This window comes from Leptopilina heterotoma, unplaced genomic scaffold (assembly GCF_015476425.1).
Source record: "Leptopilina heterotoma isolate Lh14 unplaced genomic scaffold, ASM1547642v1 Lhet_340, whole genome shotgun sequence".
Taxonomy (NCBI): Eukaryota; Metazoa; Arthropoda; class Insecta; order Hymenoptera; family Figitidae; genus Leptopilina; species Leptopilina heterotoma.
Genome location: NW_025111028.1, coordinates 341,450 through 360,798, shown reverse-complemented (window position 1 = coordinate 360,798; position 19,349 = coordinate 341,450). Strand labels below are relative to the sequence as shown.

General features: G+C 22.8%; 2 protein-coding genes across 3 annotated transcripts; one reads left to right on the top strand and one right to left on the bottom strand.

Moving 5' to 3' along the window:
• Positions 1-3: 3 nt before the first annotated feature.
• Positions 4-14,185, bottom strand: LOC122505085 (tubulin glycylase 3A-like). 2 transcript variants are annotated; one of them, XM_043616525.1, is made up of 14 exons: positions 14,048-14,185; positions 10,560-10,837; positions 9,785-9,985; positions 7,308-7,528; positions 6,635-6,762; positions 5,969-6,242; positions 2,736-2,949; positions 2,548-2,638; positions 1,821-1,991; positions 1,355-1,608; positions 1,043-1,236; positions 697-954; positions 452-565; positions 4-370 (listed from the first exon to the last, which is right to left on the bottom strand). In XM_043616525.1, exons 2-14 carry the CDS (start codon positions 10,732-10,734, stop codon positions 152-154), a joined length of 2,514 nt encoding a protein of 837 aa, XP_043472460.1. In that variant the 5' UTR covers positions 10,735-10,837; positions 14,048-14,185; the 3' UTR covers positions 4-151. The 2 variants fall into 2 exon arrangements, with proteins under 2 accessions (XP_043472460.1, XP_043472459.1); XM_043616524.1 differs by lacking the exon at positions 14,048-14,185 and adding an exon at positions 11,319-11,626.
• A 546-nt stretch (positions 14,186-14,731) lies between these two features.
• LOC122505087 (mannose-P-dolichol utilization defect 1 protein homolog) lies at positions 14,732-18,707 on the top strand. Its single transcript, XM_043616527.1, has 5 exons — positions 14,732-14,886; positions 15,159-15,224; positions 15,403-15,535; positions 15,969-16,173; positions 18,143-18,707. Exons 1-5 carry the CDS (start codon positions 14,799-14,801, stop codon positions 18,386-18,388), a joined length of 738 nt encoding a protein of 245 aa, XP_043472462.1. The 5' UTR covers positions 14,732-14,798; the 3' UTR covers positions 18,389-18,707.
• The last annotated feature ends 642 nt before the right edge of the window (positions 18,708-19,349 follow it).

Genomic DNA, 19,349 nt, shown 5'->3' with positions numbered 1-19,349 from the left:
TCTTTAGAGAAAAATATTTTTCTAATTTAAATAGTCTGAATTTTAATATATATTTAAATATAATTAAATATAGATTTTAATATAATTAAATATAGATTTTTAATATTTTGTATCTTAGCTTGAACGTCATCGTGATTTTGGAAGCGAGAATTTATTCTTTAATTCCTTGACCGAGAGCATAAATGTCATGAACGTCAGCCTCAATTTTTTTCGTTTTTGTGTATTGTCTTTTTTGAATTTTCCCTTTTTCGGACGTTGCATTTCTTTTTGAGGGCAAAGGAGACACGAGAGATGGCAATTGAGGCACTTCCGGTTGTAAAATGTTCCTTTTATATTTTTTCATTGCTTTTTTCACCGCCGAACGAATTATCTGTGAAAAAAAAAATTTTCTTACTATGGTAATTTTTCTTTTACATTTATTAGAAAAAAATGCATTCAATTAAAAATTTACCTTTTCGTCATTACTCCTGTTTTTCGATGATAATTTTGAACACTTACTGGGCGAGGCAGATTTAGAAATTTGTATCGGATTTTTATATTGTGTTCGACTTTTCGATGAATTCGTCTGAAATTAAAAAATAATCAAAGTTAAAATTGAAAATTAAAATTCAAAGTTAAAAAAAAATTATATTCAAATTGAAAGTTTAATTGGATTTTTCGATTGATTGTAAAAAATATAACTGTTAGTTAAATCACCTGGGAAATCGGTGTTCTAATTTTAATTTGATTGTCAGCAGTTGCAATAGGACGAAGTTTCTTTGCACTTGTTTCCGTAAGCGCAGGTTCAGATAATTTTTGAGGAACCTCAAGTATTGGCAGTGTATCCTTTTGAGATTCTTCTTTATAATAAGAGGAGAATTCTTGATCCAGTTGGATTTCTAATTCCTCGATGAGATCAATAATAATCGGACCAATATGGCTCTGAACGTTCGATTTCTTCTGCGATAAACTCACCTGAAATTGACAAAAAAAATATTCAACCTAAATGAAAAATTATTAACTATTTTTTTAATATTCTGTAATTAAAAGAATTAAAATTTACCATCGGTGATTTCGACATGTGGGATTTTGAATCATGAGGCGAAGAACCGGGTTTTCTATCGTACGGCGTGATTTTCGTTCCGTGTAAAGATAAAGCAGCTCCTAAATAAGGTTGACAACTTGGCATTCGTTGCTTGTAGGATAATTCAAATTGTCCCGTTTCCGCATTTTTGTCTTCTCGAAAATCAATGACAACTGAAAAATCAAAAAAAGAAACATATTTTAATTAATTGTATTTTTACAAATAGAAATATTTCTATAGTTTCTAAACAATTTTTCGAGTGTTAAAATTTTTTTTGAACATTTTCTATACCTTTTATAACATCTTCCATTACTTGTCGACACAGTCTAGTAGTAACAGCACTGGAAGAACTCATGTCCGGATGACTGTTAATTTCAATCAACCAAACGGAAAAATCGTCCATTACCATAAAATCAGCGCCATAGAGTTCAAAACTATTTCTTCTCCTATCCATCGCCTCTTGGCTGGCCAAAAGCGAGCCCACCAAACCCTGTTTCATTCCCGGATATATCAATTCGTCCCAAGCTTCACTGTGACCTTTGCTTCTGTAAAATAATTCCAATTTAGAAAAAAATGTTAAATTAAAGAAAAAAAATCCTTTCTCCATGAGAAAGTAAAACAAAAATTGCAAATAATAAACAATTTTAAAAATTGTTTGATTAAAATTTCATCAATCAACAAATTAAAAATACGGACGTTAAAACAAATAAAAAAATTACAAATTTAAAAAGTAAAAATCAATTTTTAAATTTCTCACTTTAGAAATTCCTTAAAAGTCGCCACGTCCCACATATTGTCATTTGGCAGTGAAGGATCCCTGTCATTGCAATTTGTATATTTACATTGCACTGCATGATTGCAGAGATGAATTGATTCGTGGAAATCAGATAGTGTAAATTTTTGAGAACAAAATCGCAGGTAACTTTCTCTGGAAAAAAAATAAATATTGCGTGTTTTTATTGTTAAGATATAAATTTCAATGATTTAAACATACTTATATGTATATCTCTACAAAAACCATAATCTGATAGGACTAGAGCAATTTTCATAAGTGGGTTAACAACAGTCATTGATTTACTCATTGGCCACAACCTATTATTTCCGTAAGCAGAAACCGATTCTAAATATAGTCGTTCAAACGGTACAAACTCCAAACTAATTGTTAGTCTAATTAACCCAAATGCAAATTTTCTAATGCATCGCACTTATAAAAAAATATCATAACTTAAATTTCTATAATTATGGTTCGTTTGGTTTTTTTTAGATCCCAGAGTTTTGTACTTTTTGTGAACAAAATTAAAATCTACGAAAAAAATAATTTTGCTTGTCTATAATAATTTTGCAGCAAAAAAAAGTCGAGACGATTCAAAGTACAAAAAAAAAAAGAAAAAGTCGTTTATTTTATTCCCAGTTGTCAGTAAAAGTAGATTTTCTATTTCCTTGACTTTTGACTGATTTGAAGAAAATTTTTCTTTTTCACTCACTTGTACATCCATAAAGTTAAGGGTTGAGCACACGTTATCATGAACCATTGCCGAATATCGAATTTTGTATCGTGAATTAAAAGTGGTCTCTCTGAAAAATTCCAAATAAATTAAAATAATTAATTAGCAAAATTAATTTTTTTTAAATAGGATTTTACTTTTTATTCAAAGAAAGAAAATATTCTCACCGATATACTTTTGAACAACGAAACGAGTATCGGTTTTATTTGCTGGATTGACTTTTACCAAGACGTCCTCTAATTTATTCATCAATACAATTCCTCGTCCACGACTTTTATAACCCGGTTTCAAAATCCAAATATTTAGAGTGCCGTCCAAGTCCAATTGAGGCCAATATTTTTTCGCCTTTTTCAAAATGTGTCGAGAGGCGAGGAAATATTTCTGCAAAAGAAATATTATCTAATTATACGAAATTAAATAGAGAAATAAGGTAACATTTTAATATCTTACGAATAATGGGGAATGAAAAATTCGTCAGAAATAATCAAACAGAATTTTTCGATTTTGCTTTCGTTCCAAATGAACGAAATTTCTTTTCCCGATAAAAAAATTTTATTTTCAAAACATATTTAATTGAATTTCTCGAAAGAATTCAAATATTTTCAAATATTTCCATAAAAATTTTCAAAATTTACAAAAAAAAGAGTTTCAATAATTGAAATTTTGTAAAATTTAATTGAAAATAATTGTTTTTTTTTCAAAAGTGTTTGATAAAAATTTTTGAAAATAATTGATTTCTCAAAAATTTTAATGAGAAATCTTCAAGTGTAAATTTAAAAATGGTAATTAATGAAAAATAGCTACAAATGAAATTATATTAAAATATTTTTGATAAAAATAATTTTTAGAATTTTTGCATTCAAATTTTTTAAAATTCAATCATTTTCAATATTTTTAAATAAAAATTTCCAAAAAATTCAAATACATACAAAAAATAATAACATTAAAATTTTTTACAATTATTTTTAACATTTTAACAACATATGACTTTTTTAGATTTACTAAAATTTTTGGAGTATATCGCGTTTATATTAATAATTAAAATTCTTTAAAAATTCAATTATTTTTTTTAATAGAATTTAACATATTTCAATTGTTTGGAAATTTTTCAATTCTATATAATTGAAAAACTATATTATCTTTCATAAATTATGAAAAATGAAAAATTAATTTTAAAAATTTCTTTATTAAATAATTTTTTGAAAATTAATTAATAACTTAAAAATAACTTTAAATCGACTAAAGCGACTTTTTTTTGCACCTTAAAGTCGATCCGAGGTCTGAAAAAGAAATAACGAAAATAACTATTTGAAATCTTTATAAATTATTCTATTTATATTTGACACAATAGTTTTTTTTATTTGACGCAATCGTTTTTTTCTGTATTTGGCGCAATATTATAATAAAATTTCATTTCGAAGAAAAAATAAATGAATTCCATTCCCTTGAACTATTTTTCGAATTATTGTTGTTTAACCGTAAATTATTTTTGATAAAATATTAATAAATGAGAGAAAGAACTTAAAAGTAATTTTAAAAAAATGTCGATATTATTTCTAAAAATATAACTCTAATTTATGCTTTTTATATTTGACGCAATAGATTTATTTATATCATTGACGCAATTATAATAAAATTTGAATTTTGAAGTAAAAATAAAAAAATTCCGTTATGTTTGTGAACTTGAAAGTAATTCAAAAAAATGTTATTGTTTCTAAAAATATTATAATTTATTCTTTTTCTATTTGTCGCAATAGTTTCTTTTTATATTCTTGACGCAATTATAATAAAATTAAATTTTGTTTTTCCCTGACTTTTCCCTGATATTCTGATTCAGTCTAAAAATGATTAGATACTCAAAAAAAAAAGGTTTTATTACATTTATTTACGAATTTCATTAATTGTAAAATTATTTAAAAACACCAAAATTCATTTTTAAATCAATTTTTATCAAAAACTTCTACGAGAATTTAATTATTTAAATAAAAAAATAAATAATTTATTCAGTAAATGAATGTTTCTTAAAATTTAAATTTTACGAAGAATTTTATTAACAACTTTTGTAAGTATTTAATTTCTTTTAAGGAATTTAATTAAAATTTTAATGAAATTGATTATATTAAAGAATTTTATAACAAGTTTTGAAACTAATTGAAAACTTAATATATTAAATAAAAATTTATTAAAATAATTGAATTTTGGAAAAGATTTTTTTTTTAATTTCCTAAAATAATTGATTTTATGGGAAGAATTTTGTTGTTTATCAAGCTAATTGAATTTTTTTGCAAAATTACTTAAAATTTTTGAAAATAATTGATTTTCTGCGATGAATTAAAAATTATCTATGAAAATATTTGAATTATTGCAACGAATTGTACTATTTTATTGAATAATTGAATGTTTCTTAAAATTTTAATTCTTTCGTCAAGTTTTAATAAAAATTTTTAAGAATAATTGCATTTTTCGAGGAATTTATTTATTAAAATTGTATTAAAATTTGAAATTCTGCGATGAAAATAATTGAATTCCTAAATGAAATTCTATTATTTATGAAAATAATTGAATATTTTTTTAGAATTATATCAAAAATGTTTTTCAATAATTAAATCTTTTGCTAAATTTTATGAAAATAGTAAATATTGAAAATTATTGAATTGCAAAAAACTTTTGAAAATAATTGAAATTTTGTAAAGAATTTTATTTAAATTTTTGAAAATAATTGAATTTTTGGCGAAAAGTTTTGCTATTTGTAAAGATAATTGAATTCTTAACAAGATATTCGTTAAAATTTTTAAAGAATTTTATTATTTTTGAAAATAATTGAATTCTAGTGATGAATATTGTTATTTTTGAAAATAATTGAATTTTGCAAAGAATTTTATTAAAATTCCTGAAAATAATTGAATTTCTGTAAACAATTTTCTTATTTATCGAGATAATTATGTTGAAACTTTTGAAATAATTAAATAATATTAAGGTTTTGTATAAAAATTCAGAATTTTCTTTTGAATTCGAAACATTTAATTTTTTCTATTACTTTTAATAAAAATCCCTTAATTTTTGCCTGATTTCCCTGAATTCCCTGATTTCCCTGACCTGTGGCAACTCTGGCTTATTTGTGAACTTGAAACCTAGTTCAAAAAAAATTTTACCTATTTTCTAAAAAAAAAAATACTTTAATTATAATTTATTCTTTTTCTATATTTGACGCAATAATTTTTTTTTCATATTCTTGTCGCAATTGTAATGAAATTTGAGTTTGAAAAATAGTAAATTTTCGTTCATTTGAACATTTATATGCGATTTTGTTGAAACGCTCGTTAAACGTAAATGAATTTTCGACGAAATGAATAAATAATAAATGAATGAGGAACTTGAAAGTAACTTTTCATGAGCTTACTTGAAAGGGGACATTGTTGCGAACAAAGAGAGCTTGATTTTGAATAATTTTGTAATACCAGCAGATAAATTGGTCCCATTGATGTGACCATACCCTCTCGGATTCTTGATCAATATCCTCATGTGATTGAGCGCCGATATAATCGCTACATCTTCTTATAGCGAAATCTAACGCTTTCAAAGGTATCGTGCCTGTTGGTGACCTCGCGGAATTTTCACCCTCGGCGTTGATTTTATCAACCAACCATTTCAGCAATCCAAAACACGCTGTCAATCTGAAATCATATTTGTCGTTAGAAAAATGATACTCAATTTAAAAAATTTTTAAATTTAATTTTAAAATTGAGATTTTTAAAGAGAAAAATTATTCTTAAACAATTTTTCTCTTTTATCAATATATTATAACATTGCAATTTATATTCCAAATTGTTTCAAAATATTTACTATTCGAAAAATGTTTAAATAAACTATTTCTATTTTTTTCGCAACATTTTCTTTTCAGGAAGAAAATAATTTAACAAAATTTGAAATAATTACTCAAATAATTTTTAAATACTTTTTTAAAGACTTTTTTAAATACTTTTTTTGAATAATTTTTTAAATCGTTCTTTTTGAGAATGCTAAATTTATTTACTGGATAATTAGAGATTATTGAGGATTCGCTTACCGGAAATCTTCAATGAAAGCGTGCATTTGATCGCTTTGGCACAAGTTATAGCATCGTGGAAAAAGTGTATTCGCCACACCTGCTTCATAATACCAATGCATTTGCCTAACATTCGAACACAGGCCCACCTGAGCAATTGATTTTTCACAAGTTTACCTTCTTTATGGTCCAATTATGAACACGATTTCTTTGACGTGCACGAAAATTCCCCTAACGTCAAAAATGTAATTCTACTTCGCACCCCAAATTTAACTGTATAAGACGTTCACCCTCTTCGAGCAATATAGACCACGAAATGTGAATTTAATTAATTTTCATCCCTCATTACCATTTCCCCCGAGTATCAATGTTTATAAAATCAAAAAATTGTTTTATTTTAAAAATTAAATTCAAATCAAATTAAATTTAAATTAAATTCTAATTAAATTAAATTTATATTAAATTCTAATTAAATTGAATTTAAATTATAATAATTTAATTCAAATTAAATTTATGGCACAAAAATAAAAAAAAAATTTTCAAACTTTGGTTAATTTTTAATTAAAGCTTTTTTAATTTTAATTAAATTCATACTGATTTTTAAGTAAACTAAAAACTATATTCGCTATACTCTATTTTTTCTTTATTCTCCAAGTTTTAATAATTAAAAATATCAAAACCCTTCGAGTTTTACCTTGGACGTGAAACCAGCTCTGGAATATCGGTTAAAAATTGTCGTCTTATTATCCTGCGACGGCCAGCATGGCCATTCTGAACCTGCATTCCATAAAAAGTCCACGGGATGATTGCTGAGCATCTTGGAAATTAATTGTTTTTCACTTTGTTGATCCTTGAGATCTCCAATTCCCGATAGGAGAGCAACTGGACTTGAATCCACATTTAAAAATTGTTCCGCTGCAAAAAAAAAAATTAATTAATTAAATTTGATTGTGAATCAAACTAATTTCGTGTTATGAATATAGGAAGAAATTTCTTTTCAATTAAGATAAAAAGAACTGGAATATTTCTGGTACTAGAACTTATAAATAGCGATTTTAATCTGACATGCAAATTGTCTCTTTTAATTTTAACTAAATATGCATTTCTTATATATTTTGTTAGATAACATGAAGTCTAATTTGTCAAATTAAAATTTTGCTAGCGTGCTTATAATTTTTTTTAGTTAATTTCAAAGGACAAACTTTTGTACAAGAGTCATAAAAACGTTTATTAAGATGCTCTAGTTTTTTAACCCAGTTTTAGGAATTTTATAATATTTTCCAATTAAATCTAATTAAATATTAGATATTGAGTTCAGTAAATGAGTTATTTAAGGCAGAAGTCAATTATTTGCCCTGACATATTTAAATGAATTTTAACGAAAATGAACAAATATTTTTTGTTTAAGTATTTTCAAAATATTCTAAAACGAACAAGAAAAATGAAAAGAAATAAATGAAAATGAAAAATTAGAGAATTCTTCATTTTCTTTTCCTTCTTTTCATTTATTAAATTAATAAATTTATTAAAATTAGAAATTAATTTTTTTAATGTACAAAATAATTATTTTTCTGAAAATAAATTTAAAAAAGTAATATTGATTTATTTAAATAAAGAAATATTTGTACAAATTAATTATTTTTCAAATTTTTAGTTACAATTCTTCGAAAAATACAATAATATTTGAAAATAATTTATTAAAGTGAGAAAATCCAATTCTTGAAAATATAAAATTTATTTTAATAAAATTTGAGAAAATTTCCTACTTTTTACAATTTTTTAAAATTATTTTCCGGAGTTTAACTTACTATTTTTAGAAAATTTTAATTACGATTTTTTAAAAACCTCATTTTTTCAGAATTTTTAAATTAAATTTCCCAAATTGCATTCATTTTGGACTAATAATTAATTGAATTTCTGAAATTCAACTATTCTCAAAAAATTTTAATTACGATTTTTTAAAAACCACATTTTTCAGAATTTGTAAATAAAATTTTGAAAATTTCATTAATTTTTGTTTAATAAATATTTGAATACTAAATGTTATTTATTTCTTCACTATAGGAATAAAAATTTTAAAATACTTTCAATGTCAAACCTTTTGAAATTTAATTATTTTTAAAAATTTGAACTGCAATTCTTCCAATTTTCCAAATATTTTCTAACCTTTTAACTGAAATTCTTTTTCAAATCACTTTTTATCAAATAGTTGTACGAGAATTTTATTTAAATACAAAAAGTAAATAATTGATTATTTCTAAAAATTTTAACTGTAAACTTATGGATTTTTTTTAATTAGAAAAAGAAAATTCATAAACTATTTAAGATTTTTACTAATTTGACAATTTTTAATACTTTAGATAGAATTTTCTTATAATATTACTGAAAGAACGGAAATTATTAAATTATACACTGAAAAAAAAATTCGGCAGAATGTGCTTTTTACTCAGGCAATTTTTGCCTAAGAACAAAAGCAATACACGTAAAGCAATTGTTTCTTTTAAAAAAAGGCAATTTTTGCTTTTAAAAAAGGCAAAAATTTTAACTAAGGCAATTTTTACCTTTTTTAAAGGCAAAAATTGCCTTTTTTTAAAAGAAACAATTGCTTTACGTGTATTGCTTTTGTTCTTAGGCAAAAATTGCCTGAGTAAAAAGCACATTCTGCCGAATTTTTTTTTCAGTGTATTATGAAACTAAATTAAATAATTATGTAAACTAAATAAAATTAAATATTAAATTAAATATTTTAAATTAAATATTGAATAATAAGAACCTCGACCGAATGACAATTTAACGATAAAATCGAGGGATTTTACAGGAGATAAAAAACAAATGGAAAATAAATTGTAAACTAGTGTAAGCTGATATTTAATTCAAAGTAATTAACCAAATACTGTGTTTTGAAAATAAAAGAAAAAAACAATTTAATTTAAAAATAACTGAATAGAATAGAAAACGGAAATATTTTTCCACTGCAGATCGTTATTCCATTACCTCCTAATGAGATATAGGCAATAAATATTTTATTCACGTGAATGGAGGCAAATATAAAATTTATACCTACTCTACTATAAATAGTTTTCTTTCAACTAAAGTGTATGAAAACTCTTCAATTATAAATTAAGTAAATTATAAGTATAAATAGTAGTATATTAAGTATATTATTTTTACCACTATTGGGTTTTCGGTTGAATTTCTCACACCAGCCTCTTTTCAATAAACATTCTCGTACAACTCGAGATCTTCCATAAACCATAAATGTATGATGAGCAACTATTGCGTCCTTCACTATTTGTTTAATTCGTAAAAATCGTTGTTCAAGTGTCGGAGGAATGAATGTATTCACTGCGTCTTCTTTTGCTTCTAATAATTCTGAAAAAGAAATTTGTTTCAAAATAAAGAAAATATTAAAAATCTCTTAAATTATAAGATTATAAAATCTCTTGTTTCTCTTATTTGACAAAATTTTCAATTGTTTCTTGAATTTTTAAAAATTATATTCAGCAATTTACCTTTAAAAAAATTTAATCAGAAATTTTAATTAGATACAATTTTTTAAAAAACAAATTTTTTCCGAAGTTCTAAATTAAACTACAAAATAAAAATAATTTTTGTCATCAGATCAATTTCAGGAATCAATTTTAATTGATTTGACAAAATATTTAATAACGGACGTAAAATTATTTGAACAATAAAAATAATTTTTGTTAACTAAATATTTAAATACTTGTTAATCATTTTTTTCGTTCGAACGAAAGTTCAGAATTTTTGAAAAATATAATTAAAAATTTCTTCTCAAATATTTCTTTTGTAAATTATTATTAATCAAAAAACTACTTTCACATTTCTGTGAAATACTTTTTCGTCTAAAATATTGTTTATAAGCGTGAAATTCTCTTGGAAGGTTTTTTTTTCTAAACTTATTACAAGAATTAATTACACAAACCGTCATTAATTTTCGTCTCCGTCTCCGGATTATTATTATTCGGTTCTATCAACACTGTCGATTTTTGATCCACGACGACTTCATTATTCGAATTTTTCTCCTCCTCATTGTTCTCCAATTTTTTTTCCCCACTTGACTCCAAATTTGATTGTAATTTCTCATTATTTCCGTTCATTAAGTGCAGCTCAATATTAAATATTGCCCGTAATTTCGTATATTTTTAGATTTATGGGAAAAGTTTCATTGCCCTTCTTTCTTGTCTGAACTGCAACTGCGACCTAGAAAGAGAAAAAAAGTTTTAAACAATTTCATGTTGTCGAAGAATTTTATTTTCTGAAACGTAATCTTAAATTACAGTTTCAAGAGTCATTACAGATCACATGACTTTTTTCCTTTTATTATGTCACAGAAGAAAATAGAAAAATATAATTAGGAAAAAAGAAAAAAAAAACTTTTAAAAATAAAATTTTTATTATGAATAGAATGGAAGTAAAATTCAGGACGAATTTGCAAATTTGATAAAATTTAACAAAAATGGAATATTGGAAATTATAAAATTGAAAATTTGGGTCGTAGGGTGTGTGATGAAACCTGTTGAGTGAACTTCTATCTACGAATATGAATTCCCTCTGTGTAATATAAAAGAAATATACATTTTTTAATTTTTTTACTTGACAATGAAATTTACTGTCGACAATAAAAAAAAATTGTGAAATATTTGAGAAATAAAATAAAAATTATTGTTTCGAAAATTTGTACCTTTGACATTTTTTTATCTACTTGAGTGAATTTAGCACCAAATACAGAACACGAACATTTAATTAAAATTGTATTAATTTCCAATTATTCAATATTTAATATCGATTAATCATTTTGGTAAATTAAAATTATTAATTTATTATTAATTGTATAATTTTTTAATTATTAATTGTTTTTTCCAATTAATTGACATTTTTTAATTGAATTTTTTCGAAGATATTAAATTTAATTTAAAAGAGCCACAAAAGAGATGGATGTCTGAACATATTTGCGTGTTCTAAAGAACTGAGGACAGATGATAGTAGCGGTTTATCCTAGTGAACGGATCAACTGGGTTGAGAGTGGGTAGAGGAAAAAAAAAGGGGTAGACTGGGAGGTTGTGCCAGGCACCCTGATAGTCCCATTTGCTTTACCCTCACCCAAATGCCCACGAATCTAGGCAAACTGTACAAAGGCCAAAGCCAGGGAAAGGGTTAATCAACCCTTCTCTTCTCCTCTTATCTGACCCACTTTTTCCCTCAGTGATACAATTGCATGCTCGAAAGAGTAAAATCGCTGCTCTCATAGACAGCAATTAATGTCTTGCTCTTTAATTTGTTAAACATCCACAAAAACACTTCGATGAAACATTCCAGATTAGCAATGACGTTTTCACACTCTCTGAAAGTGTGAAGAGAATTATTATCTAGACAATAAAAATTAACTCATTTTCTTAATTAATTTCTAAATTAGTAATTTTTAAATTGATAATTATTGTAATTCCACACCAACAAGAAACAATAATTTTGTAATTATATAAAAACATCCGATTAGGTTTTTTAATATTGAATTCTGAAAAAATATCTTGAATTCTACGATAAAAATTTTGAATTTGAATGTTTTTGCCTTTTTTCAGTATAAATATAAAAGAATTTCTGTTACTAAAACTTTTGTCAAAAAACTAAAAAATTTTAAAGTTAAAAATAAACAAAAATTGGTTTTTTTTGGAAAAATTTTTAGCAAATTTTATTTTAAATAATTGAATTCCTGGAAAATTTTTATTATTTATAAAATTAATTGAATTTTGCCAAGATCAAAGGTAGTTTTCTTTTTTAAAACTTTAAAAACCTTTTTATATTATTTCATCAGAGTTTTTAAACTTAGAAATTTTATTAAATATTTATTTGTACTATTTTTAATGTACATTTTTTTCTAATTTTTATACAAAAACTTCTGTTAATTCTGCATCCATTTTGTAAACTTTTTTTTAATGTTTTCAATCGAAACTAATTTATAAAAATTTTTCAAAGTTTTAGAATATAATGGAATTTTTTCAAAAAATTAAAAATATTCCTACAATAAATTTTATTATTTATAAAAATAATAATTGAACTTTTTTGAAGAATTATATCAAAATTTTTGAAAATAAGTGAAAAATAATTGTATTTGAGAAAGAATTATATTAAAATTTCTGAAAATAATTGATTTCTACGACGAATTTTAATACTTTTGAATGCATATTGTTATTTATAAAAATAATTGAATTTATGCGAAGAATTTTATTATTTTTAAAGAAAATTGAATTCTTAAAACAAATTTTATTGAAATTTTGGAGATTGTATTCTTGAAACAAATTTTATTGAAATTTTGGGAAATAATTGAATTTTTGAGAAAAATTATATTAATATTCTTGAAAATAATTGAATTTCTGTAAAAATTGTTAATACTTTTGAAAATAATTGACTTTATGTAATGAAAATTGTTATTTATTTAGTAAAATAATTGAATTCAGACAAGAATTTTATTAAAATTCTTGAAAATAATTGAATTTTTGCGAATAATTTTAATACTTCTTAAAAATAATTGAATTTTGCAAAGAATTTTATTAAAATTCCTGTAAATAATTGATTTACAAAGAATTACAAAGATTACAAAGAATTTTATTATACTTTCGAAAATAATTGAATTCTGGTAATGAATATTGTTATTTATGAAAATAATTGAAGTTCTGCTAAGAATTTCATTACATAATTGTGAAAATAATTGAATTTTTGAAACGAATTTTATTGAAATTTTAAAAAATAATTGAATTTCTGAGAAAAATTATATTAATATTCTTGAAATAATTAAATTATTTATTAAAACTCAATTACTTGCAGAAATAATAGTACTTATAGAAAAATTTTTGAAAATAATTTATATTTCTTTAGAGAAATTTTATTAAAATCACTTAAATTAAAATAATTTACTTTCTGTAAACAATTGTATTATTTATAAATATAACTCAATTTCTAATTGTAATTCCACACCAACAGAACATAATAATTTTGTAATTATCAAAAAATCGGATTAAGTTTTTTAATATTGAATTCTGAAAAAATACCTTAAATTCTTCGATAAAAATTTTGAAATTGAATTTTTTTGCCCTTTTTTGTATTTATAAAAGAATTTGTGTTACTAAAAATTTTGTCAAAAAACTAAAAAATTTTGAGGTTGAAAATAAACAAAAATGTCAGATGAGTCGTGCATATTGTGAAGTTGGTTTTTTCCGAAAATAAAAAAATCTTTATCAGGTGCATATTCCTTAGTCATCTATTTACTTTTTTATATTTATTCTAATTCCAAAAATAAAATACTAAGTATAATTCTCTTTTCGAGAGAATTTTCTCAAAAAGTTTGCTCGAGAATCGAAAACTATTACAATTCGTATTACCTGCGAATGTAACAATTAAAATCAAGGTATTTCTTACCATAATTCGTAACATTTCGGAAAAATAGAATTCAGTCCATTTATATAGAGGATCCATTCCGAAAAATATGATTAATCGATCAAATAATCAATATATTCAATACTCAAAAACTGCAAAAAGCAAAAACCGCAAAAACACTATAAACACCTGTTTTTTGAGGTTAGAATTCCAAATGTCAAAATTGTCAAATTTGTCAAATTTTGTCTATTTGCATTGTTGCCAATCTCGCATATAATTAAACCGAGTTTTATTGAAAATATTGAAAAAAAATTTCCAAAGTAGAGATAAAAGGTAAAATATTCCATATCATTCTTCACAGACCAGATGATTTTGATCTTTTTGATATACCATTTGTTTACGATTCATGATGTTGCAAAACAATGTTTACATACTACGTTGCATGACAGTTTGTAACAATGTATTTGACTTCAATAATACCCACAACTATAAATTTTTGCTTTTTGTTACTTTATCAAAAATAAATTATGATAGATAAAATAGTTTTTTGTAATTTATATTTTTTTATACAAAAGAAAATTATTTTTCCTATATACATCAAGAATTATTTTGGCGGGAGTTTGGAATTTTTTCCTCTTTAAATTTCGCGCCCTTACTTTTTATTGGCAGATGATAAACTAATCTGCGCAGAAATGTGCGCATTCCATTGTCGTTATAAGTAGCAGAACAATTCCGATCAGGCCTGATTTTCCGATTCCTGATCCTGATTGTCTCATTCAGTCTATAAACCAAAATGGCGCAAGTTGTACGTCAGGCGGCCTTATTTTTACTCTCAGATCAATGTATAAAACGATATTTCGATGAATATGACTTTTTACACGGTAAGTAGACATACGGCTTTCAATCTTTTCCAAATTGTATTTATTGTTTCAATTCTTAAATGTATTTTAATTCTACAATATTTTTCTCTACATTAGCCACATCACCCGTATCTGTTTAATCAGTTAAATACTAATTGACTAATTAACTACAATTAATAATCAGAGATATAGGATTCCTTTTTAACTATACAATTTAAAAAAAATTAGGATTTGAAAACGATTTAAAAAAATAAAAAAAAAATGATTAATTTAATTATACTTGCCCTTTTCAGCTGAGTGTTTTAAACAGACTCTTAGCAAAGGATTGGGGATAGCAATTATTCTAGGATCATTACTTGGTAAGTAAATGCATCAATAAATTAACTTTACAAATTTATTCACTTCTAATTGCTGTAGTAATTACCATTTTTAAGTAGAAATAAAAATTTCTATTTTAATTTAAAGAAGAAATACTGTTGAAACGTACATACCTATGACTTCTGATAAGATTTATTATAATATTTTCTTTATTTTCAGTAAAAGTGCCACAGATAATTAAAATTCTTAATAATAAAAGTGCCCAGGGAATTAATGCCTACAGTGTAATTCTGGATTTATTCGCCATTACCGCTGTCATATCTTACAGTTTTGCAAATAAATTTCCATTTAGGTAAGATTCTGTATAACATAATTATTATAATAATCTACAATATAATAATTAATATAATATTTCGGTCAAATAACATTATAATATATTAATTCAATATTTTTTGGAAGCCATAAAATTATATAAATCAAAACATCTTTTATTTATATTATAATATATTCTATATATATAATATGTTATGTACCTAATTAATTTAAAAAATTGCATTCAAAGTGAAAAATTAATTTATATCTTAACTCTCTACTTTTACAGAATTTTTAATGAAACAGCAATGCGATGATAATTTTTATTTATCATTTCTTGCAAGACAATACTGATAATAAAATTCTTATTCAAATATTTCAAGTAAAAATGATTTCTATTTAAATTTTTTGTGTAAAATTGAAGTAATTATAACTTCTACTCGTAATTTTAATTTATTAAATATTATTTTCAGTGCCTGGGGTGATGGAGTATTTTTAGGAATTCAAACTTTAGCAATTGTGATGCTTGTTATGTATTATAATGGACAAACTGCGAAAGCATCGGCATTTCTTGCAGCTTATACGGCAGTGATTGCTGCAGTTTTTAGCAATTCGGTTCCTTTAAAAGTTCTTTGGGTTGGTCAAACAATGGTTATACCCATTCTTCTTGTTAGTAGAGTAAGTGTATTTATTTATTCATTATTTCTATGAAAAAGTGACAATAACTGTCAGGGATAAAATATTTTTATTCTAAAAATAGCTAGGATCATACTTTTCTTTTTTTGAAACTTAAAAATCTTTTTATATTATTTCTCAGAGTTTTTAAACTTAGAATTTTTTTTAATACTTTTTATACTAAATTCAAAGTATATTTTACTAATTTTCAACAAAATTTACAACTTATATTATAAAATTCACTCTGAAAATAACGATTTTTAATTTAGTAATTTTGACTATTTTCAATGTAAATTTTTCTAATTATTTTACAAAAAAAATTCTGTTAATTTCCACTCATTTTGTAAACTTTTTATAATGTTTTCAATCGAAACTAATTTTAAAATATTTTTATTTAGTTTGTATTTCAGTAAATTAAAATTTTAAATTATAAAAATATTCATCGTTTAAAATCTTAATTAATTGACTTTGAATTTAAATCGTAAAAATTGTTAGTCTTTCGAACTCTGGAATTTATCTTATCTTTAATTAATTATTAATTGAAAATTATTATTTATTTTATTTTTCTTATCAAGTTTTATTATTGATCAAGATAATTGAATTCTCGCTAATATTTTTTTTGAAATTTCTCAAAATAATTGAATTTCTGCAAAAAATTATATTAAAATTTTTAAAAATACTTCAATTCTTTCAAGAAACTTAAATTAAAATTGTATTAAAAATAATTTAATTCTTATAAAGAATTTTATCAAAATTTTAGAATATAATTGAATTCTTTCCAAAAATTTAAAATATTCCTAGAATGAATTTTATTATTTATAAAAATAATTCAACTTTTTCGAAGAATTTTGTCAAAATTTTTGAAAATTGCATTCTTTGGAGAAATTTTATTTAAAATTGATTTAAAATAATTTTATTTCTGCAAAGAATTGTATTATTTCTGAAAATAATTTCAGTTCTGCTAATAATTTTATTATTTATGAAGATAATTGAATTCTAGTCAAGAATTTTATTGAAATTTTTGAAATTAATTAAACTATTCACAAAAATTCAAATATTTATAGAAACAGTATTTCTTATAGAATTTTATCAAAATTTTTGAAAATAATTGAATTCTTTCCATGAATTTTATTAAAATTAAATTAAAATAATTTACTTCCTACGAAGAATTGGATTATTTGTAAAAATAATTGAAGATCTGATAAGAATTTTATTATTTATTAAAATAATTGAAACTCTACGAAGAATTAATTCTTCTGAAAATAATTGACTGCTTGTAGTAAATATTGTTATTTATAAAAATAATTTAATTTTGCGAAGAATTTTATTAAAATTCTTGAAAATAATTGAATTTTTGCGAAGAATTTGAATACTTTTAAAAATAATTGAATTTGGAAAAAAATTTTATTAAAATTTTTGAAAGTAATTGATTTCTTCGAAGAATGTTAATACTTTTGAAAATAACTGAATTCTGCTAATGAATAATGTTATTTATGAAAAGAATTGAAGTTCTGCTAAGAATTTTATTATTTATGAAGATTATTTATAGTAAGAATTTGATTATAATATTTTTTAATAGAATTTCATTCAAATTTTGATAAAATATTAAATTTCTGTGAAAAATTATATTAATATTCTTGAAAGTGATTCAATTATTCATTAGAACTCAATTACTTTCAGAAATAATAATACTAATAAAATTTTGTCAAAATTTTTGAAAATAATTGATTTCTTTTGAGAAATTTTATTAAAATTAAATTAAAATAATTTACTTCCTGTAAAGAATTATATTATTTATGAAAATAATTAAATTTCTACGAAGAATTTTATATTATTTACGAAGATAACTGAATTCTTGAAACGAGTTTTTATTAAATCGTTTGAAAATAAAAAATAATAGTAATTATTTTTTTTACATTTTTTTAAAAATACTGAATAAATTAATAATAAAACATATCATTTCATTTTTCAGTTTATCCAAGCAAGAACGAATTATTTAAATGGCAGTACCGGCCAACTTTCTGCCGTAACTGGTTTTCTCCTTTTTTTCGGTTCTCTCGCAAGAATTTTCACGTCAATCCAAGAGACTGGAGATGCTAGTATGATAATTATGTACATTTGTTCAACATCCGCAAATGCTGTTATTGTTTCACAATTATTATATTATTGGAATGTGGTACCAAAGAAATCCGTTGAATCCAGGAAGAAGAAAGAATAAGACTTTGACAAATGATTTTAGTATTATTAAATCATTTTTTTTTTACTTTTTTGATACAATAATAATCTTGATCTACGGTGAATATATTTATTTTTAAAAGGCAATATTATTTTAATTATATGCATAATAACATTCAGGCGTAAAAAGACTTAAAAGAGTTAAAAAATATTTGTAAATAGAAAAGGGAAATAAGGTACATATTTTAAATATTTCACAAGTGTATTATATAGACTTTTTTATAACAATTTCCCATTGAATGCTATTAAATCTATTGTAATTGTATATTATGAAAAATATAAGAATTCGTTTGTACAATGAACATTGTTTTTATTAAATTTAATCTTTAATTAAATTCATAATTTATGATTTCAAACAATTTTATTAGGGTTTTTGTAAATAATTACATTATTTTTTTAGAATTTCATTAAATTTCGTAAAAATAATGTAATTTTTTAAAATAATTTTATTAAAAACTTTTGAAAACAATTGAATTGTTTAGAAAAATTTTATTACAATTTTTAAAAATAATTGAATTTTTTCGAAGAATTTTATTAGAATTATTGAAAATAATTGAATTTTTATTAAAACTCTAGAAAATAATTGAATTTAAATATTTAAAAAAAATTGTATTCTTTCAAGAAATTTTATTAAAATTGTATTGAAAATATTTGTATTTTTTAGAAGAATTTTATTAATTACAAAAATAATTGAATTTTTGCAAAAAAAATTGCAATTTACAAAAATAATTGAATTTCTGCAAAAAATTTTGCAATTTATAAAAATAATTGAATTTTTGCAAAAAATTTAGCAATTTATAAAAATAATTGAATTTTATCGAAGAATTTTATCAGAATTATTGGAAATAATTTAATTTTTATTAAAACACTAGAAAATAATTGAATTTAAATAATACCATAATTATAACCAAAAAAAAATAATTGTATAATCTTTCGAGAAATTT